The sequence below is a fragment of the Carcharodon carcharias genome, chromosome 23 (assembly GCF_017639515.1).
Source record: "Carcharodon carcharias isolate sCarCar2 chromosome 23, sCarCar2.pri, whole genome shotgun sequence".
NCBI classification, from domain to species: domain Eukaryota; kingdom Metazoa; phylum Chordata; class Chondrichthyes; order Lamniformes; family Lamnidae; genus Carcharodon; species Carcharodon carcharias.
In genome coordinates this window covers 49937924-49963611 of record NC_054489.1, presented here as the reverse complement: position 1 = coordinate 49963611, position 25688 = coordinate 49937924, and the positions used below count along the sequence as shown (strand labels likewise).

The window sequence follows — 25688 nt, the reverse complement described above, 5'->3', positions numbered from 1 at the left end:
CAGAAGTGACACTAAGTGAGCTGCTCCTTCAGAGAGCGAGCACAGACATGACAGGCTGAATGGCCTACTTCTGTGCTGTAACCATTCTCTGATTCAATTATAAGCTGGGGTTGTTCTCTTATGAGAAGAGAAAATTAAGAGCAGATTTGATGGAAATTTTAAAATCAGGAGTAATCTAGATGGAGTTGGTAGAAACTCTTCCCATTGATAGAAAGCTTGAGAACCAGAGGACAAGAATTTAAGGTGAATGACAAAAGAACCAATAACGAAAAAGTTTTTGATGCAGCGAGTGGTTCGGGTCTGAAATCCACTGCCTGAGTGTGATGGAGGCAGGGCCAAGACTGACTTTTGAAAGAAAAGCGGATAAACATCTAAATGAAATAATTTGCAGGGCTATAGGGTAAAGGTAGGAGGAGTGGGTACTCGCTGAGTTGCTCTGGTAGAGAATTGGCATGGACGTGATGGCCAAATGGTCTCCTTCTATACTGTAATAATTCTATAATTGCATGGATTCGCTTACCTCAAACGCATGAAAAGCATGAAGGCAATGATGAGAGCAGCTAAGGAGAGACAATGTCCCAGGTAATTGATGATCACTGCAAGTTTGTAGTGAATCTGATGCTTCCTCTGAAAGATAAGGGAAAGCGTCTGAATATCATAGATGGAGGGAGAGATTGCTTCACTTACATTCTGTGTTTAGCAAATGTTTCCTGTCAAGCAAGTTGAGGGGTTTCAATACCAGGGATTCTTTCATACAATGTCAATGTCATGGTTTTTCGAGCTATGTAAAATTTAAATATTTCACAGTGTGAGTTATGTTTTTAAACTCACTGACACTAAAACAAAATCAAAGGTTTCCTGCTGGCAGTTTAATGATGTAGCACACAGGCAATTCCAAGTAGAAATCAGGTACTACTGTCTGAGGTACTTCAATGAAGGACTTGGGCTGTTGCACCTTCCTTCAGACCAGCGCCCATTGTGTGACAGAGGGACAAAAGCCACAAACTGCAAATGCTGGAGCTGTGAAATAAAAACAATAAATGCTGGAAATATTCAGCAGTTCCAGAACAAAAGGGAAGATCTAGATTGGGTGGAGGTCAGGAAAGATTCAGAAGGAAGATCACAGACCTGAGGCATTAGCTGTTTCTCCCTCCAGAGAAGCTGACTGACCTGCTGAGCATTTCCAGCGTTTTCTGTCTTTACATTAGTGTGACAGGAGGATGCCGGCTGGAAACCAACCTACACTGAAAAAGCTTGACTGACAACTCAGTCTCAGTCTGAGCAGCTCTGCTCTACCTTCACAGCATTCGGGCTACAATATTCTGCAATCTTTCATTCTGCTACTCATTTCCTTTTTTCCCTCTCCTTCCATCTTTGTTTTCTTTCTTTTTCTTTCTGACACCCTCATTCTTTCTCCCTCTCTTTTCCTCTCTGTTTTTCTTTTTGTATTTCTCTCTGTTTCTCTTTTTCTCTCTTTCGTCTCACTTACTCTATTTCTCGCTCTCATTCCATGTTGGATGTTCATCCTAGTGGTGGGCAGTGGATACTTTCCCAGTTTGGCGCACCTACCTCAGGACAAAGTGCCTGCAAAGTCAGGATTTCCATACTGGGGCTGGGCTGCTGCTCCAAGAAAGGCTTCAGACGCAGCCACAGGGGCTGCTGGATGAGGTGGTGGGCTGTTAAAAGGCCCTCCTCCGCTCTGAAGACTCACACGGACTCGAAATGTTAACTCTGTTTCTCTCTCCACAGATGCTGTCAGACCTGTTGAGTTTTCTGTTTTCGTTTACAAGGCCTGCCTTGGTGCTTTTGGACTTTTTCCCAGTTACAGACAAAAAACAAAAAACAGCCCTCACCCCCTCATACTCCCCATGCCAACTCATGCCCTCCACCCACCTCCAAAGACCCCTCATACCCTCCATGCCAATCTATGCCCTTCCAGCCATCCCCAATGACCATTCATACTCTCCAATCCAAACCACACCCATCCATCCACTCCCTATGGCCCCTCATACCTTCCATGCCAACCTAAGGCATTTCAATGCCACTTACCCAGTATACACTCTGCAGAAAACCAATGAACCCTTCCTAACAGCACTGAGGGTTAGCTACACCACATAGACTGCAGCAGTTCAAGAAGGCAGTTCATCATCACCCTCCCAAGGGCAACTGGGGATGGGAAATAAAAATGTTTGCCTAACCAGCAATACCCACATCCCATGAAAGGATAAAAACGTAACAACATCAAGTGTGAAAAAACTGTAAAAAAACAGGTTAATGAAGGGAATGTAGTTGGTGTTATCTATATGGATTTTAAGAAAGTCTTCACGTGCCATATAAAAGGCTAGTTAAAAAAGAACGAGGCTCCTGGGGCAAGAGAGTCAGTGTCAAATTTGATTTTTAAAATTGGCTTAAGGACAGAAAAGAGCGAGTTTTGCTTATGGTTATTTTTCAGGCTGCAAGATGACAGACAGTGGTGTTCCTCAAAGGTCAGTGCTAGGACCACTGCTTTTTTTGCTATATATAAATGACTTGGATCTTGGAATGCAAGGTTTAGGCAAGAGATGCAGGCTGAATATGAAGAACAACTTTTCTACACTGCATGTGGGAATGACCTGGACTCACTGTCTGTAAGGGTGGTGGAAGCAGAGACAATCAATTAGTTCAAAAGGAAATAGGATGGACCTTTGAAGGTAATAAACCTGACAAGGCTACAGTAATCGAGTTGGGAGAAGTGGGAATGAATGGATTGCTCTACAGAGAATTGACATGGACTCGATGGGCCCAATAGTGTCCTTCTGTAATGTAACTGACTCCATGACTAATGAATATCTGGGACTTCAACCAAAAATGCATAATGAGGCTTCGTTGAAAGCTCAGAAATCCATTAGTCTGTTGAAACAGCTCCACCCAAGGGTAAACATTACTTAATTGACAGATTTCTCTTTTAGATCTATTTCTCAGTTGCTCAATGTTTATTTAAATAGGATAAAAAGGTGTCAAGTGCTTGCCATCTCTGTTGCGTATACTTTAAAGGGTTGGTTGATTGACAGTTTTATAGGGCTGTAGTAAAAGGGTTTGTAAGAAAGTTATGAACTAATTACTTTTTCAAAAGCTAATTGACATATGACATTATTACTATGGGGTTTATTGGTTCTGTACAGAGTGTATATTGGGTATATCAGCATTTAAGTGCTTTAGAACGAAAACAAAAATAAAAATACCTGGAAAATCTCAGCAGGTCTGACAGCATCTGCAGAGATGACCACAGTTAATGTTTCGAGTCCGTATGACCTGTTGAAGAGTCATACAGATTCGAAACATTAACTGTGGTCCTCTCCGCAGATGCTGTCAGACTTGCTGAGATTTTCCAGGTATTTTTATTTTTGTTTTGGATTTCCAGCATCCGCAGTTTTTTGCTTTTATGTTATTGAAGTGCTTTAGGTTGGCAGGAGGATACGAGGGGCCACTGGGGGTGGCTGGAGGGACATACGTTTGTTTGAGGGGCATGGGTAAGACCTTCTGAACTTTCCTTTGAAACGATTCCCTCATCCAATGGTTCATGACATCTCCAAGAAGCTGCCTGACTGCAGGAAAACCACGGAGGGCTAGGAGACGGCTATCCCCACAATGGTACCGCCCAGATAGGGAGTGCAGGGTACAAGTTCGGAACTTGCACCAGCCCACACTCTTATCCTGCGCTGACGAAAATTGAGGGTACTGGGAATCCCAAAATTGGGTCCCTGCCTCCATTTTTAAATACTGTGGAGTTTCCCTAACTGCAATAAAATCTAACTAACCATCTTTGTTTCTGTTTCTATTTCTCTCTTGCTTCACTCTGTTTCTCTTCCTTTTTTCCTCTCCTATTGTTCTTGTTTTTTTTCTCCTATTAATCTCTATTATAAATCATCACTATGACAATACAATCAATCACCCTACTATCAATCAATCACCCCGCGTTTGATTACTTCTGGGGAAGCTCCGTCTGAGATAACTGTGGATTTCACTTCTACATATCCTGCCAAGTTTGCACACCAGCTCATACTTTGCATTGAAGACAGCTCAGGCCAGATGAAAAGGCTGTGAGCAAGTGACATCTTCCTGCTGCTGAATTCACAGAGCAATTCTAGTAGAAGTTTGTTCCAATAATAAGGGTTGGAGAGCCAGTGTAACTCAGACCCAGCCACATTCCTCCTGTACCCTGACAATTCAACCTGAATTGGAGGGAGCCTTGGGGCTGATGGACGATTTGTGCCTCACAAACAGGCTCTGGATGAACAGTTGATTTGACTTGCATTGTTGTGTGTGTTAAAAAGACCTGGTTATGGGTGCTGCAAGGTGCATAATCTCCGGAAAACTCCAAATATTGAAACATATTTGTTCAAGGTTTTGCTTGGTATTGGCCCAACACTGACCTACAGGGAGCAGACACAATCAGAGCAAGATGTGTCTGGAGCAACTAGAACATGCTGGAAATTACACAGCAGGTCTGGCAACATCTGTGAAGAGAGAAACAGAGTTAATGTGTCAGGTTAATAACCTTTTGTCAAAACACAAGGTGAATTTTGGCACCTGTTTTAGTTCTATCAATGAATGGACCAATGACTAGGATAAGAAAGAAGAAACAAGAATAGTTGGGCGCAAACTCTGAGCTGGGGTGAGCCCTCCGCCTGGCCCATCTCCTCCTGCCTTCATATCCTGTCTGCCCTGATGTAGGGAAATGAGGTTCTGATATTCTCATCTAATGTGACTTTTCTTCTTGTTGCTTCCAGCTTTCTCCTGCAAAATGTGCAGAAAAGAATACGTTTTTGAGACAGGCAGAAGACATCCAGTGACGCCCACATCCCATGAACAAATCTGTAAAAATAATTATTATGTGGATGTGAGGCCTCTGATTTTCCCTGTTAATTTCTTCACATTAATTTGAGGTCTGAGTGAGTTTCCTACCTGGAAACACCTGGTGCGATGAAGAATCTCGGATTAAGTTATAATTGATGTGGTTCCCCGGGTCCTGACTGACTGTAAGTTAGCCTGGGTTGTAAAATTTCATAAAAGTTTGGCCATTTTAAGAATAGCTGAATTTTAAATGCATCAAGGAAGCTAACAAGGTCAAGGGAAGCCACTTTGAGATTAACATATAACCAAAGGGGACATTTTGGCCTGAATTTTCACAATGACAGGGAGCAAAAATGGTGCTGGTGGCTAGAATCCAGAAATCCCACACATGAACATGGCCCTCACCATTTTCACGATGGGGATGGGGGTAATGGGGGCAGGTTTCAAATTGCACATCTGTGGTTCAGGGAGGCAGATGCGCATGTGAAACAGCAGTTGCCTCCAGTCATGTTGGATCTTTGTCAGCTAGGAGTGGGAAGCATGACATGTATGGATTAGACCTGGTAGGAACAAATCTAAACTTTGTGGGGTTGCTTGGATAGTTGGGATACCCTTTTGGAGAGAAAAAGTACTCTTTTTGTTATGATCCTGGTACATTTCTGGGGGTGGTCAGGTGCTCTTTGGTTCTGTTAAAATTAGACATGAATGTGCATAAAAAGTTCATGAACACACTGGAACTGTTAAGCTCAATAGAACTGTCAAAAGGAACTATCCAGCTTATTGCAACTGTCAAGAGGAACTACAAGAAATTTAAAACCCCTGCCCTTTAAATATTTGAGAAAGAAACTGTTTGCAGTGTTAACAAAAATCAGTGCTTGCTATTCCACCCTGTCCTAGGCATATGACTGAATTAGTGCTGCATGACTGAGTTCACTATCTTGCATTAGCACAGTGGGGTGCCTCTCAGTTCACAGTTTGATTGACAGCTCCAAGTGGTTGTTGACTCTTTGAAGTTGGACTATGGCCAAAATCTTTGGGTTGGCAAACGAGGCCCACCCCCGCTCGCCAATGCGTAAAATGATGCACAGTGATATCGGGCATGTGTCCCAACGCCACCACACGTCATTCAGACCTTTGGTTTGGCGGCCGCGCACTGGAGTCAGCGGCGGGCCCACCGAATTCTCAAAGGCCTATTAGGACCATTTAAGTTCCAATTAAAATAACTAACTGAGCTGCCCAGCCTTCACATTTATCATCAAACCTCATCCACGGGTGGGATGAGGTTTACTGAAGGTCTTTAAACTTTAAAGTTAATAAAATTCACAGACATGTCCCAATTCATGTGACATTCTTTTTCCTTTATTTAAATTTTTAAAAAATCAAACTAATCTCCCTGAGGCAGCTCTGTCCCTCAGGGAGATTTTTGCACTCTTTTGTGTGCATGCTTGCAAGAGCGCAGACCCCAGCTCAGCCTACTCCACCGACCCCCCCCTCCCAACCCCCCGGCCCCGGCCGCCCGCACAGGGAGTGCACAGCAGTTCCAGGTGTGCGTCACGCTGGGCGAGCCTTAAAATGGCGGCGTGCAGCCAATTACAGGCAGGTGAAAATTCTCCCCCATGAATTCCAAAGCTTGTTTTTATAGGGGATTAAAGGAAGTTAAATGCAGTGAATTGTGTTTTTTTAATCAATGAAAGTTTTTTTTTTAAAATAGTGAATTCTTCAATAGACATTTAAGAACTTAATTTTTTCTCAGCATGGGCCCTGACATATGCCCACAGGTGAGGTGGCATGGTAGGTGTAAGGGCAAAGGGTGATGGATGGGGGCACGTTATCATGGAGGGTAAGAGGGACCATGGGGGTAGGTGGGGGGCATAAGTTGGCATGGGGGGTATAAGAGGCCAAGGGTTGGCATGGAGAGTATGAGGGGCCAAGGGGATGAGTGGGGCACGGGTTGGCTTGCAGGGTATGAGGAGTCATTGGGGGTGGGTGGGCTTAGGTTGGCATGGAGGGTATCGGCAGCCATGGCGGGTGGGCAGGCATCATGACATGGCATAGATGGTGCATGGGGAATATGTGGGAGGGGTGAGGGGGTGTGAGGGATAAGAACTGGGGGGATGTTTTAGGTTATTTTAAACTTCGACACAGTGCTGGTATACTAAGCCAGGCCTTCTGCTCTGCCTGCCTCTGCACTCATTCTAGGGACGCCCACCATGACTCCCAGTTTGTTTATGTCCTCCTCCCGCTATGGACCTAAAATCGGGCACTGTCTCCAGTTTACGGAGCCGGGTATTGCCCTGTCTTTGTATTTCATATCCAGTAATCAACTACAAATATTCATTCAAACTTTACAATCTAGATAGCAATGAGGAATAGCTAATTATAACAAGCAGCATGCCGCAATTAGATATAATTGAAGACTTAGCAAGCAATCATTAGTTCGATTAAGATGACTGGTTTATACTTAAAATCCTAATAAATTAAACGAAAAGATTGCTTTCATAAGAGTGTTATATTTAAAATCTGTCTTAAGTAAAGTTTTGAGTTTTAAGCCTGTGTACAGAAAGTGGCAGAAAGAAATTTATGACAAAAAATGGTCAGTGGCGACCTTCCTAATCTTAATTCTAAAAGTTTGAAACTGAAAGTTGTACAATATTATAAAATGAATACGCATCATTTGTATGAATAAGATAAGGCACACACTGAGCACTCGATTGTACTGTTATCATTAATATTTTCAAAAATGCCTAAAAACCAATCAATGCTTTCTGACAATTAAGTTATCCAATTATCAAGTTACAAGCCCAATTTGAGATGAGGTAATAGTCATTCTGGACCTTCTGAGAGGCATCCTTTGCTAGCTGTATTCTGATCATGAGCACCAAGGAAACCTGTCAATGAAGAGACTAAAAATCAGTTCTCAGGTGACTTAAGAGTCCAATGCATGACCTATAGGTTCTGTTAAAGGTGGGGCAGACAATGGTAGGGGGAGTGGGTGGGTGGGGTGCCCGGCTTGCCATGCGCTTCTTTTGCTGTCGATGCTTGGCAGCTAGCCCTTGATGATGAGACTTAAGGTGTTCATTTCCTTCCAGATGCTTTCCCTCCACTTCAGGCAGTCTTGGGCCAGGGATTCTCAGATGTTGGTGGGGATGTTGCACTTTTTCAAGAAGGCTTTGAGGGTACCCTTAAAGCGTTTCCTCTGCCCTCCTGGGGTTCGCTTGCTGTGTCAAAGCTCCAAGTAGAGCGCTTGTTTCGGGAGTCTCGTGTCAGGTATGCGGACGATGTAGCACCCCCAGAGGAGCTGATCGAGCGTGGTCGATGCTTGGACTCTGCAGATGTTGGCCTGAGTGGGAACAATGCCACTGGTGCACCTATCCTGCCAATGGATTTGCAGGACCTTGCAGAGGTGGTACATGTCCAGAGTTTGAGGTGACTGCTGCACATGGTCCACATCTCTGAGTCGTATAGGAGGGAGGGTGTTACTACTGCTCTCTATGTAGACCGTGAGCTTGGTGCCGGCTTTGAGGTCCTGGTCTTCAAATAATCTCTTCCTCAGACAGCCAAAGGCTGCGCTGGCACACTGAACGTGGTGTTGAACCTTGTCATCGATGTCTGCCCTTCTTGGCAATAGCTCCCAAGGTATGGAAAGTGATCCATGTTGTCCAAGGCCTCACTGTGGATTTTGATATATGAGGGGCAGTACAGTGTGGAGGGGGCAGGTTGGTAGAAGACCTTTGTCTTATGGGTGTCTAGTGTAAGGCCCGTGCTCTCGAATGCCTCAGTGAAGGCGTTGACGATGGTTTGGAGCTCAGCCTCCGAGTGTGCATAGACGCAATCATCGTCTCTCCATACTGCAGTTCAATGCCAAAGTAAAAAGTACAATCGCACACCCACAGGGCCATCAATCACTGCCAGTTCAAGGGACATCACCTATCACTCTCTCACACACACCTTCATTGTCCTCATCACGTCCATGGGCCATTCACCACTTACACATACCAGGTATATTATCATCTAGTCTCCCCCTTACACACTCTCCATTTCTATTCTCGCTGCAGTCTGAAGCCGCTGCCTGGGTGTCATCAGCCACGTCCTCTGTGAGTAGCCCTTCTTCCCTAGGAGCCAACCCTGCAGCCTCTGTGGACCCTGGAAGAAGTCAGTGATCTGTAACCGACTGAGAAAGTAGGAATCGTAGACAAACCCTGTAAACCGTACACACACCTGCAGGATGCTGGTCGCACGCCAGATGCACATTCAGCGAATGGAAGCCCTTGCGGTTGACATAGTTGATCTCTTGTTGCAAAGGAGATCTGAGCGCCACATGAGTGCAGATGATCGCACCCTGCACCCGGGCAAATCTCTGAAGGTGGAGGGGCATGTTAGTGGGATGGTGAAAAAGGCATATAGGACACTTGACTTTATCAATCGAGGCATAGATTACAAAAGTAGGGAGGTCATGTTGGAGTTGTATAGAACCTTGGTGAGGCCACAGCTGGAGTACTGTGTGCAGTTCTGGTTGCCACATTATAGGAAGGATGTGATTGCACTGGAGGGGGTGTAGAGGAAATTCACCAGGATGTTGCCTGGCATGAAACATTTACATTATGAAGAGAGGTTGGATAAACTTGGGTTGTTTTCGTTGGAGCAAAGAAGCCTGAGGGGCGACCTGATCGAGGTGTACAAGATTATGAGGGGCACTGACAGGGTGGATAGGGAGTAGCTGTTCCCCTTAGTTGAAGGGTCAGTCACGAGGGGGCATAAGATCAAGGTGAGGGGCAGGAGGTTTAGGGGGGATGTGAGGAAAAACCTTTTTACCCAGAGGGTGGTGACGGTCTGGAATGCGCTGCCTGGGAGGGTGGTGGAGACGGGTTGCCTCACATCCTTTAAAAAGTACCTGGATGAACACTTGGCACATCATAACATTCAAGGCTATGGGCCAAGTGCTGGTAAATGGGATTAGGTAGGTAGGTCAGGTGTTTCTCACGAGGCGGTGCAGACTCGATGGGCCGAAGGGCCTCTTCTGCACTGTGTGATTCTGTGATCTGCTACTGCACTTCTATATTTGTACACTCTGTTCTTTCCTACATACTCTGGTTATCATTACCCTCATTGCTACCTTTCTTTCTTCCCTTATCCTTTCCTTTTACTTTACCACATCTTCCACCATGTGATCTCTCACCCTGACTATTCAGTTTAAAGCCCTTGCTACCGCCCTAGTTATACGACTTGACAGGGCACTGGTCCTGCACGATGCAGGTGAAGCCCTTCCCAGCGGTATGGCTCCCACTTTCCAAGTACTGGTGCCAGTGCCCATGAATTGAAACCCATTTCTCCCTTTGAGCCATGCGTTCATCTCTCCAATCTTATTTACCCTATGACAATTTACTCAGAGTTCAGGTAATAATCCAGAGATTATGATGTTTGAGTTTCTGTTTTTTAATTTAGTCTCTAGCTGCTCATACTCCCTAAACAAAATCTCTTTCCGAGTCCTATCTATATCGTTGGTCCCACGTGGGCCATGATAACCGGATCCTCCTCCTTCCACTGCTAATTCCTCAAGCCCTGAACAGATGTCCTGAACCCTGGCACTAGGCAGACCACACAGCCGCCTGGACTCCCACTCTTGGCTACAGGGAACTGTGCCTATTCCCCTGACTATACTGTCACCTACTACCATCACATTCCTGTTTACTCCGCCCGCTTGAATTGTTTGCTGTACCAAGATGCCATGGTCAGTTTGCTCATCCACCCTGCAGCCTTCACTCTCATTCACACAGGCTGCAAGAACCTTGAACCTACTGGACAATCGCAAGGGCTCAGGCTCCCCCGCTTCTACCTTCTCGATCCCCTTACCTGACTCACTCACAGTCACACCCTTGACCATGAACTAAGTCGGAGGACCCTAGCCTAAGGGGTGTGGCTGTCTTCTGGAACAGTGTGTCCAGGTAACTTTCCTCCTCCCTGATACACTGTAGTGACTGTAGCTTAACCTCCAGCTCATTAACTCAAGCTGCAGATGCTTACTGTTGACGTGTTTGTCTCATACTGGTATCCACCATTTCCCACATACTGCAACACATCAACTGCCCAGCAATACCTATTGTGCTTTAATTAACTAGAAATATTTAATACCTTTAGTTTGCTTGTGCTTATAATTTCAATTAATGTTTCACTTACGCTGATTGACATTCCCTAGTTTAGATAAGCTAAGTAGGAAATATTCATCAGCCTGTCACCTACATGCTTACCCTTGGATTTTTTCTTTCTTCCTGAACCTATAAACCTTGCTGTTTTAACCCGCCCTGAAGTCTCATGGTTTCGCTGACCCCTAGAGTTACTGTCCCCTTAACACTCACCCCTCTTGTTACTAGAGATGTTTTTGAGGTTTCTGAGAGTGTGGTTGATGTTGTAAAATTATCTTTTCCTTTGTTGTTCATGTCATTCAAGAGTTTAGGATTGCACAAACCTTTTGCTGCAGGATTGGCTGGCACTGGGAGTAATTGATCTTACTTGCCCATGTTCCATTTCCGAGGCATTCTCTGAACACACTGTCTGTAGGGAAATAATCGTGAAATGTTATTCCAATTGTCCATGAGAAAAATTACATCAAAGTTCATGTCTACCTCTGGTTTTTTAGAGATGTAAGAATATTAATAAATTAGGAGCTAGAGTAGGCCATTCAGTCTTTCAAGTCTACTCCACCATTTAACAAGATCATGGCTGGTCTCCTTCAACTCCATCTTCCTGCACCATCCCTCAATTCAGTTATTGTTACAATTTCCAGTCCCACTCCAGGGCTTGAGTACAAAAGACAAGGCTGATACTCCAGTACTGAGGGAATGCTGCACTGCTGGAGGTGCTGTCTTTTGGGTGAAACATTAAACGGAGGCCCCATCTGCCTGCTTGGGTGAATGTAAAAAGTTCCATAGCGATATTTTGAAGAGCAGGAGAGTTAACTGTGGTGTCCTGGCCTATAGGTATCACTAAATCAACACAGAAACAGGTCATTATTACATTGCTGTTATGGGAGCTTGCTGTACATATAGCTGCCACATTTCCTGCATTAAACAGTGACTACACTTCAAAAGTACTTAATTGGCTGATAAGTAATTTGAGACATCCAGTGGTCATGGGAAACACTAGATAAAGACAAGTCTTCTTTTCCCTTAGTACCCAAAAATCTTTCAACCTCTGTCTTGAATATATTCAGTAACTAAGCACCCCATCACTCTAGGGTAGGGAATTCTGAAGATTCACAACCCTTTAAGTGAAGTTCATCTTATCTCAGTCCTAAATATTTGGCCCTTTATTTTGAGATTGTGATCCCATGTTCTAGATTCCCCAGCCAGGTGCAACATTTTCTTAGCATGCACCCTGTCACATCATGTTAAATTTATTTATTACAGTCAATACCTCTCATTCCTCTAAACTCCAAGGAAAATGGGTCGGGTTTATTCAATCTCTCTTCCTAGGACAACCCCCTCATCCCAGTGACCAATCTGTTGAACCTTTGTTTCACTCACTCTTGGGCAAGTATGTCCTTCCTTCGAAAAGGAGACCAAAACTGCACAAAGTGCAAGAAAGGTTTACCAGTATGAAAACTATGTGCAGTTCTCGTATTCTTACACTCCAACCCATTTGTGACAAATGTTAAACTATTATTTGCCGTCGAGTTGTTAACTTTCTGTGATTCATGTACAAGCACACCCTGATTCCTCTGAATGGAAACGTTTCTCAATCTATTACCATTAAAGACATATGGCCTGGATTTTCACTCCTGAGGCACATGCACAGAATTGGGAAATTTTTTTGGCTTGCTGAGCCCAGCTCAGGAAAAAAAACAGCTCCAAATGGTCGCATTTTCACACTGGAGGAATGGGGCAGGATAGAGTCAGGCCAGCCAACCCCAGAAGCAATACAGATGTGGAGGAGGGCCCTGCGTGGGAAACACATCTTGGATGCGGTATAAAAGATGTTACATTCTTCTTTTCTTCAACATAAAGCACAAGGATTGGTGAAACAGTAATGTGGATTCTTTATTTGAAGATAGGACTACATTCAAATAGTATATACTGGGATACTGTGAGGCACATGTCTGACCTCAATAATTGCTGCTTTCAGACCATCTACAAGTTGGGACTAATACATCATATCTTGTTAAAGTGGTAATGATTGACAGTAGTTAAGATACACTCCTTTAAAAGGTATATACACATCATATTACACCATCCTCCTAAACAAAAGGTTAATCTTTAAAGAATCAAACTATTTACGTGCCAGCAGAAGAAAACGACAGTGACCGGGATTTTCTGGCCTCGGTGTGGCAAGTCCCACCGCAGCGAATGTGGCTGGTCATTCAAATGTCCATTCACTTCAGCAGGACTGGAAGATACCACTGGCAGGAGGGGCTGAAAAATTCCGACCATTGTTCCCGAGTGGACTTTAACACAGAGCAATAAATTTACAAGTATCTGAACCGTATCAGTGGTTTGCGTATCTGCCCAGGTGTTAGTTATGGTGATCTCTGCTGGATGCTTTCAGAAAGCTGATTAGGGAAAACACAAATTCTGTCCATAACATTGGGTAATTCGTTATCCCCATGCTAGTCATGGGCATCTTTCATCTTCATCTGTTTTTCGAATAGTGCATCATGTACACCTAGGAGTACTGACGAGTGAAGACTGGGGAGTGTCGTCCGCACTTGTCTGCTGAACAGCAATTCCACGTTGCCTCCACAGTATGAAGTTTGCAAGCTCGGAATGGGTATACATATTCGGTTCAAGCATTGTTGTGTAGCATGTCAGCTGATTGCAGAGTTCAGTAAACTTCTCCCACTGGAAGCACAGGGTTTTCAATGGTGCTCCTTGTGGTCTCTGGTCTTCATCACCAGCTTGACGATATCATGGATGGTGAGCAAAGACAGGTCCCGACATGTCTGTAGGCCTGTGATCACTGGACCTGTAGTGTCCACAATATAAAATATCTGGAATGAGCAAGGTGAGTTACGCAGCAACACTTAAGTGGAATGGATCCCAGGAATGGAATCTCCGAGGTGAATTTGGAAGTGATTGGTCGAATTGTCATTTGCCACTTCTGTGGTTACCTGAATTTCAATGTGCGAAGTGAAGGGATCTATCGGTATCCAGTTTTGGATACAGGTTATGTTGACCCTGCATCTGTGGGCATATAAGCTGGATGGTGGCAAAAACATCTGTTGGCATCACGTTGTGCCAATACATTTTATGATGTTCACCTTGCTGAATATCAGCTCACTTTGTGTATCAATGGTTTGGTCATCATCTGACCAAATAGCTTTGCTGGACATTTTGTGGATCTTGTCTTTATGATGTTTGGTACACGCATTTGGTTGTTGGGAATGTTGCACCTCTCTGGCGTCAAGTTGTGGCTACTCATGATTTCAAACCACTTGTTTTGGCCTTTCTTTCTACACTGGCACTGCCAATGACCACTCGTGCCCCATGCCTTGCACATCACAGTCAAAGCTGGGCATTTTCTGGGTGTATGTATGATGCCGCACTGCCCACATTGCTTACTAGGCTTGTCTGCATTGGCTTTCGTGCCAATGGTGGATAAGCTACGCATAGCCTGTAGACTCTGTCTACCCATTAGTATGGCTTCATGCTTGTCTCCACTTGGTAGTGGTGCTTCTACGGTGTAAAATTTGGGCTGGTCCAAGAGTCTTTTTGGGAGGCTTCCATTGGGGTAGAGGCTTCCATTGGGGTAGATGCTATCACAAATTCAATTATTCTGTCAACTAGCTCTGCCGCCATGAAGTCACAATCGTGACCCTTGTCTCTGCAACTTATGAATGGGCCGATGGTCTCTGTCAGTTGTTGCCTAAAAGACATGAATTCCAGACCTTGTATTCTGAGAGACCAAACGCAGACTGGGTGACCGCTCTGTAGAACACCTTTGGTCTGTCTGTAAGCACGACTCAGACCTTCCTGTCGCTTGCCATTTCAACACTCCACCCTGCTCTCGTGCCCACATGTCTGTCCTTGGCCTGCTGCAATGTTCCAGTGAAGCTCAACGCAAACTGGAGGAACAGCACCTCATCTTCCAACTAGGCACTTTACAGCCTTCTGGAAATATTAAAAATTTATTTCCAACCATTGTTTTATCTCTACCTTTTAGCCTATTTCAATCTCCTCTCCCCACCCCACCCCACCCCCACTAGGGCCATCTGTCACTTGCTCATCCTGCTTTCTACCCTTAATGTCACCATTAGCACATCCTTTAGCTAATATTACCACCACCTCCACCTCTTTGACCTATTGTTTATGACATCTTTGGCAATCTCTCTTTTGCCTCTACCTATCACTGGCCCTCTATCCAGCTCCACCTGTCCCATCCCTACTTAAACAGCTTATATTTCACCACATTTCTATTTCTCTTTTGATCTGATGAAGAGTCATACAGACTTGAAAAGTTAACTCTGTCTTCCTCTCCACAGATGCTGTCAGACCTGCTGAATTTTTCCAGCAATATTTGTTTTTGTTTCAGATTTCCAGCATCTGCAATAAATTGGTTTTACCTTATATTCTGAAGTTGAGCTTCACTCGTAATTGATCTTCATACGTTGACCATATTTTATCTAGACTTTTTAAGATGATTATCAGAGAGACCTGATGTGTTCAGTCTGTGGAGACCTTCACTGCCTATAACAATTTTAATTTTAATCACTTGTTCATCTGATTCAGAAATATTGAGGTCCAGAAAACACGTGCTGTCAGAACATAGAAACATAGAAACTAGGAGGAGTAGGTCATTTAGCCCTTAGAGCCTTCTCTGCTATTCAATAAGATCATGGCAGATCCTCTGTCTCAACGCAGTGCTCCTGTGCTCTTCCCATTCCCCTTGACACATTGAGTCCAGAAATCTAATTCCTTCTAAAATATATTCAGTGACTTAGCCTGCATAGCCTTCTTGTGGTACAGAATTCCATAGATTCAACACCCTCTGAGTGAAGAAGTATCTCCACATCTCACTCCTAAATGGTCATCCCTGCATCCAGTCTATCCATCCCCGTTAGAATTTTATATGTTTCAATAAGATCTCCTCACATTCTTCTAAACTCCAGTGAATAGAGGTCCAGTCGGCCCAATTTCTCCTCATATGACAATCCCACCATCCCAGGAATCAGTCTAGTGAACCTTCACTGCACTCCCTCTATGGCAAGTATATCCTTTCTTAGGTAAGGAGACCAAAACTGCACACAATACTCCAGGTGTGGTCTCACCAAGGGCCTGCACAGCTGTAGCAAGGCATCCTTGTTCCCGTACTCAAGTCCTCTCGCAATGAAGGCCAATATACCATTTGCCTTCTTAACTGCTTGCTGCACCTGCCTAACAAAAACAGAATTACCTGGCAAAACTCAGCAGGTCTGGCAGCATCGGCGGAGAAGAAAACAGTTGACGTTTCGAGTCCTCATGACCCTTCAAGAGAATGTTCTGTTGAAGGGTCATGAGGACTCAAAACGTTAACTCTTTTCTTCTCCGCCGATGCTGCAAGACATGCTGAGTTTTTCCAGCAGTTTTTTCTTTTTATATTATTGCTGCACCTGCATGTTTGTTTTCAGTGATTTGTGTACAAGGACACTCAGGTCCATTTGTAGATCAACATTTCCCAATCTATCATCATTTAAATAATATTCTGCCATTCGGTTTTTCCAACTGAAGTGGGTAACTTCAAACTTATCCACATTATACTGCCTGCACCTGCCATGTATTTGCCTACTCACTCAACCTGTCTAAATCACCGTGAAGCCTCTTAACACGCTCCTCATTAGTTACATTCCCACCAAGTTTCGAGTCATCAGCAAACTTCAAAATATTACATTTGGTTCTCTCATCCAAATCCCTCAGCTGATGAATCAGTGCTCCTCCATGTTGAACATCACTTGGAGGAAGCACTGAGGGTGGCAAGGGCGCAGGATGTACTCTGGGTGGGGGACTTCAATGTCCATCACCAAGAGTAGCTCAGAAGCACCACTACTGACCGAGCTGGTCGAGTCCTAAAGGACATAGCTGCTAGACTGGGTCTGCGGCAAATGTTGAGGGAACCAAGAGGGAAAAACATACTTGATCTCATCCTCATCAACCTGCCTGCCGCAGATGCATCTGTCCATGATAGTATCACTAGGAGTGACCATCGCACAATCATTGTGGAGACGAAGTCCTGTCTCCACACTGAGGATACCCTCCATGGTGTTGTGTGGCACTACCACTGTGCTAAATGGGATAGATTTCGAACAGATTTAACAACTCAAGACTGAGCATCCATGAGGTGCTGAGGTCCATCAGCAGCAGCAGAATTGTGGTCGAACACAATCTGTAACCTCATGGCCTGGAATATCCTCCGCTCTACCATCAAGCCAGGGGATCAACCCTGGTTCAATGAAGAGTACAGGAGGGCATGCCAGGAGCAGCACCAGGAGCATATCTAAAAATGAGATGTCAACCTGGTGAAGCTACAACACAGGACTACCTGCATGCCAAAAAACATAAGCAGCAAGTGGTAGGCAGGGCTAAGCGATCCCACAACCAATGGATCAGGTCTAAGCTCTGCAGTCCTGCCACATCCAGTTGTGAACCCTGGTGGACAATTAAACAACTCACTGGATGAGGAGGCTCCACAAATATCCCCATCCTCAATGATGGAGGAGCCTAGCACATCAGTGCAAAAGATAAGGCTGAAACATTCGCAACAATCTTCAGCCAGAAGTGCCGAGTGGATAATCCATCTCGGCCTCCTCCAGAGGTCCCCAGCATCACAGATGACAATCTTCAGCCAATTCACTTCATTCCACGTGATGTCAAGAAATGGGCTGAAAGCACTGGATACTGCGAAGGCTATGGGCTCTGACAATATTCTGGCAATAGCACTGAAGACTTGTGCTTCAGAACTTGCCACAACCCTAGCCAGCTACAGTACAGCTACAACACTGGCATCTACCCGGCAATGTGAAAAATTGCCCAGGTATGTCCTGTACACAAAAAGCAGGACAAATCCAACCCGGCCAATTACCGCCCCATCAGTCTATTCTCCATCAGTAAAGTAATGGAAGGGGTCATCAACAGTGCTATCAAGCAGCACTTGCTTAGCAATAGGCTGCTCACTGATGCCCAGTTTGGGTTCCGCCAGGGCCACTCAACTCCAGACCTCATTACAGCTTTGGTTCAAACAAAGACAAAAAAGCTGAACTCCTGAGGTGAGGTGAGAGTCACTGCCCTTGACACCAAGGCTACATTTGACCGAGTGTGGCATCAAGGAGCCCGAGCAAAACTGGAGTCAATGGAAATCGGGTGGAAAATCTCAACTGGTCAGAGTCATAACTAATGCAAAGGAAGATGGTTGTGGTTGTTGGAGGTCAGTCATCTCAGCTCCAGGACATCACTGCAGGAGTTCCGCAGGGTAGTGTCCTCGGCCCAACCATCTTCAGCTGCTTCATCAATGTCCTTCCTTCCATCATAAGGTCAGAAGTGGGGATGTTCGCTGATGATTGCACAATGTTCAGCACCATTCGCAATCCTCAGATACTAAAGCAGCCCATGTCCAAATGCAGTAAGACCTGGACAATATCCAGGCTTGGGCTGACAAGTGGCAATTCACATTTGCACCATACAAGAGTCAGGCAATGACCATCTCCAACAAGAGAGAATCCAACCATTGTCCTTTGATGTTCAATGACATTACCATCACTGAATCCCCCACTATCAACATCCTGGGGATGCCATTCACTAGATATTGAACTGGTCTAGCCATATAAATACCGTGGCTACAAGAGCAGGTCAGAGACTAGGAATTGAGTAACTCACCTCCTGACTCCTTCAAGCCTGTCCAGCATCTAGAAGGCAAAGGTCAGTAGTGTGATGGAACACTTCCCACTTGCCAGATGAGTGCAGCTTCCACAATACTGAAGAAGCTGGACACCATCCAGAACAAAGCAATCCACTTGATTGGCACCATGTCCACAAACATTCACTCCCTCCACCACCAACACACGATGGCAGCAGTGTGTACCATCTACAAGACGTACTGCAGGAACTCACCAAGGCACCTTAGACAGTACCTTTTAAACCACGGCCACTACCACCTAGAAGGACAAGGGCAGCAGATAGATGGGAACACCGCCACCTGGGAGTTCCCCCCCAAGTCACTCGCCATCCTGACTGGGAAATATATTGCTGTTCCTTCACTGTTGCTGGGTCAAAATCCTGGAACTCCTTTATCTATTCTGCTAGTTATGTCCTCAAAAACCTACAGTAGGTTTGTCAAACATGGTTTCCCTTTTATATAAACCATGTTGACTTTCTCTAATCCCATTGGTATTACCAAAGTTTCCTGTCATCACCTCTTTTATAATAGAATCTAGCATTCTCCCTACCACTGATGTTAGGTTAACCAGTCTGTAATTCGCTGTTGTTCCCTCCCTCTATTTTTAAATACTGGGGTTACATTTACCACACGCCAATCTGCCGGGACTGTTCTGGAATCTACAAAATTTTGGAAGATGCCAACCAACACATCACTATTTCAATGACCACCTCCTTAAGTGTCCTGGGGTGTAGACTATTAGGCCCTGAGGATTCATCAGCTTTCAGTCCAATTAATTTCTCCAGCACTATTGTTTTACTAATACTAATTTCCTTCAATTCCTCCTTCTCACTAGGCCCTTGGTTCCCTAGTATTTCTGGAAAGTTATTTGTGTCTTCCTTTGTGAAGACAGAACCAAAGTGGTTGTTTAACTACTCTGCCCTTTCCTTGTTTTCTATTATAAATTCACCTGTTTCAAACTGTCTTGAATAATCTTTTCCTTTTCAAGGAAGATCCAAGGAAGAGGCATACAAATTGGCCAGAAAAAAAACAGCAAACCTGAGGATTGGGAGCAGTTTAGAATTTAGCAAAGGAGGACCAAGGGATTGATTAAGAAGGGAAAAATAGAGTACAAGAGTAAGCTTGCAGGGAACATGAAAACTGACTCTAAAAATTTCTGTAGGTTTATGAAGGGAAAAAGATTGGTGAAGACAAATGTAGGTCCCTTACAGTCAGAAACAGGGGAATTTACAATGGGGAACAAAGAAATGGCTGACCAATTAAATACATGCTTTGGTTCTGTCTTCACCAAAGAGGACACAAATAACATACCAGAAATGTTGGGGAACATGGGGTTTAGTGAGAGGGAGGAACTGAAAGAAATCAGTGTTAGTAGGGAAATGGTATTGGGGAAATTGATGGGATTGAAGGCCAATAAATCCCCAGGGCCTGACATTCTACACCCCAGAGTACTTCAGGAAGTAGCCCTAGAAATAGTGGATGCATTGGTGGTCATCTTTCGAGATTCTATAGACTCTGTAAAAGGTTCCTAAAGAATGGAGGGTAGCTAATGTAATCCCACTATTTAAAAAGGGAGGTAGAGAGAAAACAGGGAATTGGCGTTGGTCGTGGGGAAAATTCTAGATTCTATTGTAAAAGATTTAATAGCTAAGCGCATGGAAATCAGTAGCAGAATCAGACAGAGTCAGCATGGATTTATGGAAGGGAAATCATGCTTGACAAACCTACTGGAATTTTTGAAAGTGTAACTAATAGGGGTTTGATGAGGGGCAGCCAGTGGATGTGGTTTATTTGGCCTTTCAGAAGGCTTTCAACAAAGTCCCACATAAGAGATTAGCTTGTAAAATTAAAGCGCATGGGATTGGGGGTAGTGTATTGAGATGGATAGAAACAAGACAGGAAACAAAGAGTAGGAATAAATGGGTCTTCTTCCAAATGGCGGGCAGTGACTAGTGGGGTACCGCAGGGATTGGTGCTGGGGCCCCAGCTATTCACAATATATATTAATGATTTAGATGAGGGAACTAAATGTAATATCTTCAAATTTGCAGATGACACAAAGCTGGGTGGGAGGGTGAGCTGTGAGGAGGATGCAGAGATGCTTCAGTGTGATTTGGACAAGCTGAGTGAGTGGGCAAATGCATGGCAAATGCAGTATAATGTGGATAAATGTGAGGTTATCCATTTTGGTAACAAAAACAGGAAGGCAGATTATCTGAATGGCTATAAATTGAGAGAGGTGAATGTACAACAAGACCTGGGTGTCCTCGTACACCAGTCACTAAAGGTAGGCATGCAGGTGCAGCAGACGGTAAAGAAGACAAACGGTATGATGGTATTCATAGCGAAAGGATTCAAGTACTGGAGCAGGGAGTTGCAATTATACAGGGCCTTGGTGAGACCACACCTGGAATATTGTGTGCAGTTTTGGTCTCCTTATCTGAGGAAGGAAGTTCTTGCTATAGAGGGAGTGCAGCGAAGGTTTACCAGACTCATTCCTGGGATGGCGGGACTGACATATGAGGAGAGATTGAGTCGGTTAGGATTATATTCGCTGGAGTTCAGGAGAATGAGGGAAGGATCTCACAGAAACCTATAAAATTCTAACAGGACTAGACAGGGTAGATGCAGGAAGGATGTTCCTGATGGTGGGAGAGTCTAGCACCAGGGGTCACAGTCTGAGGATACAGGGTAGACCATTTAGGACTGAGATGAGGAGAAATTTCTTCACCCAGAGAGTGGTGAGCCTGTGGAATTCATTCCCACAGAAAGTAGTTGAGGCCAAAACATTGTATGTTTTCAAGAGGGAGTTAGATATAGCTCTTGGGGCAAAAAGGATCAAAGGATATGGGGAGAAAGCGGGAGCAGGATATTGAGTTGGATGATCAGCCATGATCATGATGAATGGTGGAGCAGGTTCGAAGGGCCGAATGGCCTACTCCTGCTCCTAGTTTCTATGTCTCTGCATACTTATAGCAGCTCTTACAGTCCATTTTTATGTTCTTTGCAAGTTTACTCTCATACTCTATTTTTTCCCTTTGAATCAATCCCTTGGTCCTCCTTTTCTAAACTGCTTCCAACCCTCAGGCTTCCTACTTTTTCTAGCAAGTTTATATGACTCCTCCTTTGATCTAATACCATCCTTTAATTTCTTTTGTTAGCCGTGGTTGGGCCACTTTTCCTCGTGTTTTTGTACCAGAAAGGAATGTATAATTGTTGCAATGCATACATTTGTTCCTTAAATATTAGCCATTGCTTATGCACCTTTTAATAAAGTTCCCCAATCTATCTTAGCCAATTCAGACCTCATACATTTGTAGTTTCCTTTGTTAAGATTTAGGACCCTAGTTTCAAATTGGGCTACTTCACTTTCCATGCTAATGAAGAATTCTATTATGTTATGGCCACTGTTCCCTAAAGGACCCTGCACAACAAGATTATTGATTAACCCCTTCTCATTGCAGAATACCAAATCTAGGATAGCCTGTTCCCTAGAACAAAAACAAAAATACCTGGAAAAACTCAGCAGGTTTGACAGCATCTGCAGAGAGGGATACATATCAGACTCAAAAAGTCAACTGTATCCCTGTCCATAGATGCTGTCAGACCTGCTGAGTTTTTCCAGGTATTTTTGTATTTGTTCTGGATTTCCAGCATCCGCAGTATTTTGCTTTTATCTTACTCTGTTCCCAAGTCAGTTCCTCGAAACACTGGTCTGGAAAAACATCTTAGACACACTCCAGGAATCCATTTGCCACAATATTATTGCTAATTTGGTTTGCCCAGTCTATATGTAGATTTAAGTCACGCATGATTACTGTAGCACCCTTGTTACATGCATCTCTAATTTCCTGGTTAATGCGACCCCTGCCTTATCATTAGTGCTTGGAGACCTATAGACAACTCCCACTAACGTTTTCTGCCACTTGTTGCTTATCTGCATGCAGACTGATCCGACATCGAGGTTTTCTGAGCCAATACCTCCGCTCTCACTATCGCATTGATTTCATCCTTAACTAACAGTGCATGTCACCTCTTTTTCCTTTTGGCCTGTTCTTCCTAAATATCGAGTACCCTTGGATATTCAGTTCCCAGCCTTGGTCACCCTGCAGCCGTGTCTCTGTAATCGCAATCATATCGTACCCGTTTACATCTATTTGCACTAATTTGTCGACCTTTTTCTGAATGCTCCATGCATTCAGATTCAGATACAGTCCCTCCAGGCTTGTCTTTTTAACATTTTTACATATTTGTTCGTACTATGGTCCTATTTGCTGCCCTTGTTTCCGCTGCCTTCCACTTTTGCTTTCTACTTTCCTGTCTTTTTTTCTTATCGTTTCCCTTTCTTGTGCCTCCCCATTCAGGTTCCCACCCTTCTGCCAATCTAGTTTAAACCCTCCCCCAAATTACTAGTGAATACCCCTGTGAGGATATTGGTCCTGATACTGCTGGCGTGCAACCTGTCCGGCTTGTACAGATCCCATCTTCCCCAGAATCGGTCTCAATGGCTCAGCAATCTAAATCCCTTCCTCTTACACCATCTCTCCAGCCACTCATTCATCTGGTCTATTCTCCTATTCCTGATCTCGCTAGCACGTGGCACTGGGAGTAATCCTGAGATTACTACTACCTTTGAGGCCCAGCTTAATTTATTTCCTAGCTCCCTATATTCAGTTTTCAGGGCCACAACCCTCTTTTTACCCATATGGACCAGGACCTCTGGCTGTTCACCCACCCCAAAGTGAATTCAGATAGGAGATCTGTTGCCTTTCAATTGAGTATTGGAGAGCATGTGCTCATCTTTTAGGTTTGCGGAGGATTTTCAATGTTATCTGCAGCTTTTGACAACCATGCAACTTTCTTCCAGCTCATTTAGGGTCGATTTAGTTCTGAGTTGCAGTACCTGTAATGAACACTGCCTAAGCTCGTATAGGTTACTGCTTGACTGCAATGCTGGCACTATTGAGCTCTTTCTGATTTATTTCCCCCCATTTTAGCTCCAAACACTGCCCACGGAGCAGTGTTTTTTGTGGAAAAATAGCTACAGGATTTCCAAAGTAAGAGCAAACAGTGAAAAATATATTTTTTTTTATATAGGCTTCGTCTAGCTGTTTGGAGCTGTTACAGGATAGATTTTTCTTCTTGGCCCAGTCTGCAGAATTTAGCTTTAATTGTAATGAATTCTCCTGTCTGTGGGGTTCTGCTTAAGGTGAGTCCAGCTGCAGTCTGCTTATTAATTTCTGTTCCTGCTTAAACTGTACAGCACCTATACTTTTATTAATAGAGCTCTCCCAAATTTGAACAGTATTACCAGGACCCAATGCCTGCTGCCTGGAGCAAGGTTCGATAATAGAACAAATATGTGGTGCATGTAGAATCCTTACAAAGCTGAAGAATCCTTATAAATGGCAAAGCTTTATGTTTGTTCTACTTTCACACCAGCTCTTTTCTTCTGTTGGATATGAAGGGGCCAAGGCTTGTGCTTTGCGCAGTCAAATCTTCAAAACCATGCTGCCACCATTTTATGTTATTCTTTTCGATGTAATCATACCAATCATACACAAAGATTGGTGAAACAATAATGTGAGTTCTTCATTTCAAGATAAGACTATACGCAAATAATATACCCTGGAAGACTGTGAGGCCCACATCTGATCTCAGATTACTGCTGCTTACAAACTCTCTACAAGTCATATCCTGTCGAGATGGTAATGATTGACAGTAGTTTAAGATATACTCCCTTAAAGGTATATCCACATCATATCATGCCAAAGAAGAACCTGTAAGGAGTTCCTGCTGTGAGGCAGGACCATGATGGAAGTGCTGCTAGACCTGGGAGAAGATGTCAATCAGAGGAGCCATGTGAGCACCAACAGTAACAGTTGTCCAACTGGTTGCTAACACTGGAAGAAATAGCCCATATTGGGCCTTCATAGGAAAATATGGAGATGGCAGCATCTTTCCAGTATCACCTGCTCACAATCTTTTATATTAGCTCAGATTACCATAATACCTCAGGGAATGGTCACCACATGTGCCGGAAACCTTTGCCCCTTCCCCAATCATCTTTCCACTCATCTCTCAGGATGCAGCCATGCAACTGAACCTTGCACAGGACCGTCACAGCTGCACACTGTCATGATAGGGCTGTGTGACTCAAAGGGAGCAGGCCAGCAGGGTATTTGTGTTCAGAAGTATAACATGCCGTTTCAGAGTGACAGGAACAGATTCCAGGCGACCCTGCATTCTTACAGCCCCATTTTGACATCATCCTCCCCCACCTCGACCAGCAACATTGGACATTGCGAAACTAAAGAATATGGTTCATAGATGTAAGCAACCATATGTTTTGTGTGAGACCAATCAAAGCTGGGAGCCTTATGTGCTCATCTGTTTTTTACTTGTCCTGCCAGAGTGCCTCAAGGAAGAGAGAGTTGGAAAGCAACAGGAAGGGCAGTGCTCCGTTTTAATGAATGGCACATTTTACCCAAGTGACCGGCGCAACCCACACACAGTAACTAAGAAGCATAGCAAGAGATAGCATCCACCATGAGTGCAACAGAGATAAAGTCATAGAGATCTGCAGCACAGAAAAAGGCCCTTCGGCCCCTCAAGTCTGTGCCAGTCAAATAAGTACTTAACTATTCTAATCCCATTTTCCACCACCAGGCCCATAGCCTTAGATGCCATGGCATCGCAAGTGCACATCCAAATACTTCTTAAATGTTATGAGGGTTTCTGCCTCTACCACCCCTTCAGACAGTGAGTTCCAGATTCCCAACACCCTCTGGGTGAAATAATTCTTCCTCACATCCCCTCTACACCTCCTGCCCCTTACCTTAAATCTATGCCCCCTGGTTACTGATCCCTCAGGGGAAAAGTTCCTTCCTGTCTACCCTATCTATGCCCCTCATAATTTTATACACCTCAGTCATGTCCCCCTTCAATCTCCTCTGCTCCAGGGAAAATAACCCCAGTCTATCCAATCTCTCCTCATAACT

At 44.3% G+C, this 25688-nt stretch overlaps 1 protein-coding gene across 1 annotated transcript in view; it reads right to left on the bottom strand.

The window, feature by feature from the left end:
- LOC121269121 (corticotropin-releasing factor receptor 1-like) overlaps window positions 1-25688 on the bottom strand; it is a 458204-nt gene that overhangs the window by 364110 nt on the left and 68406 nt on the right. The window contains exons 2-4 of the mRNA XM_041173593.1: window positions 15386-15509; window positions 11297-11382; window positions 521-627 (exon numbers count right to left, since the gene is read on the bottom strand). Of these exons, the coding sequence (XP_041029527.1) occupies window positions 521-540 (20 nt within the window). The 5' untranslated portion in view covers window positions 541-627; window positions 11297-11382; window positions 15386-15509. The remainder of the gene's footprint in view (window positions 1-520; window positions 628-11296; window positions 11383-15385; window positions 15510-25688) is intronic.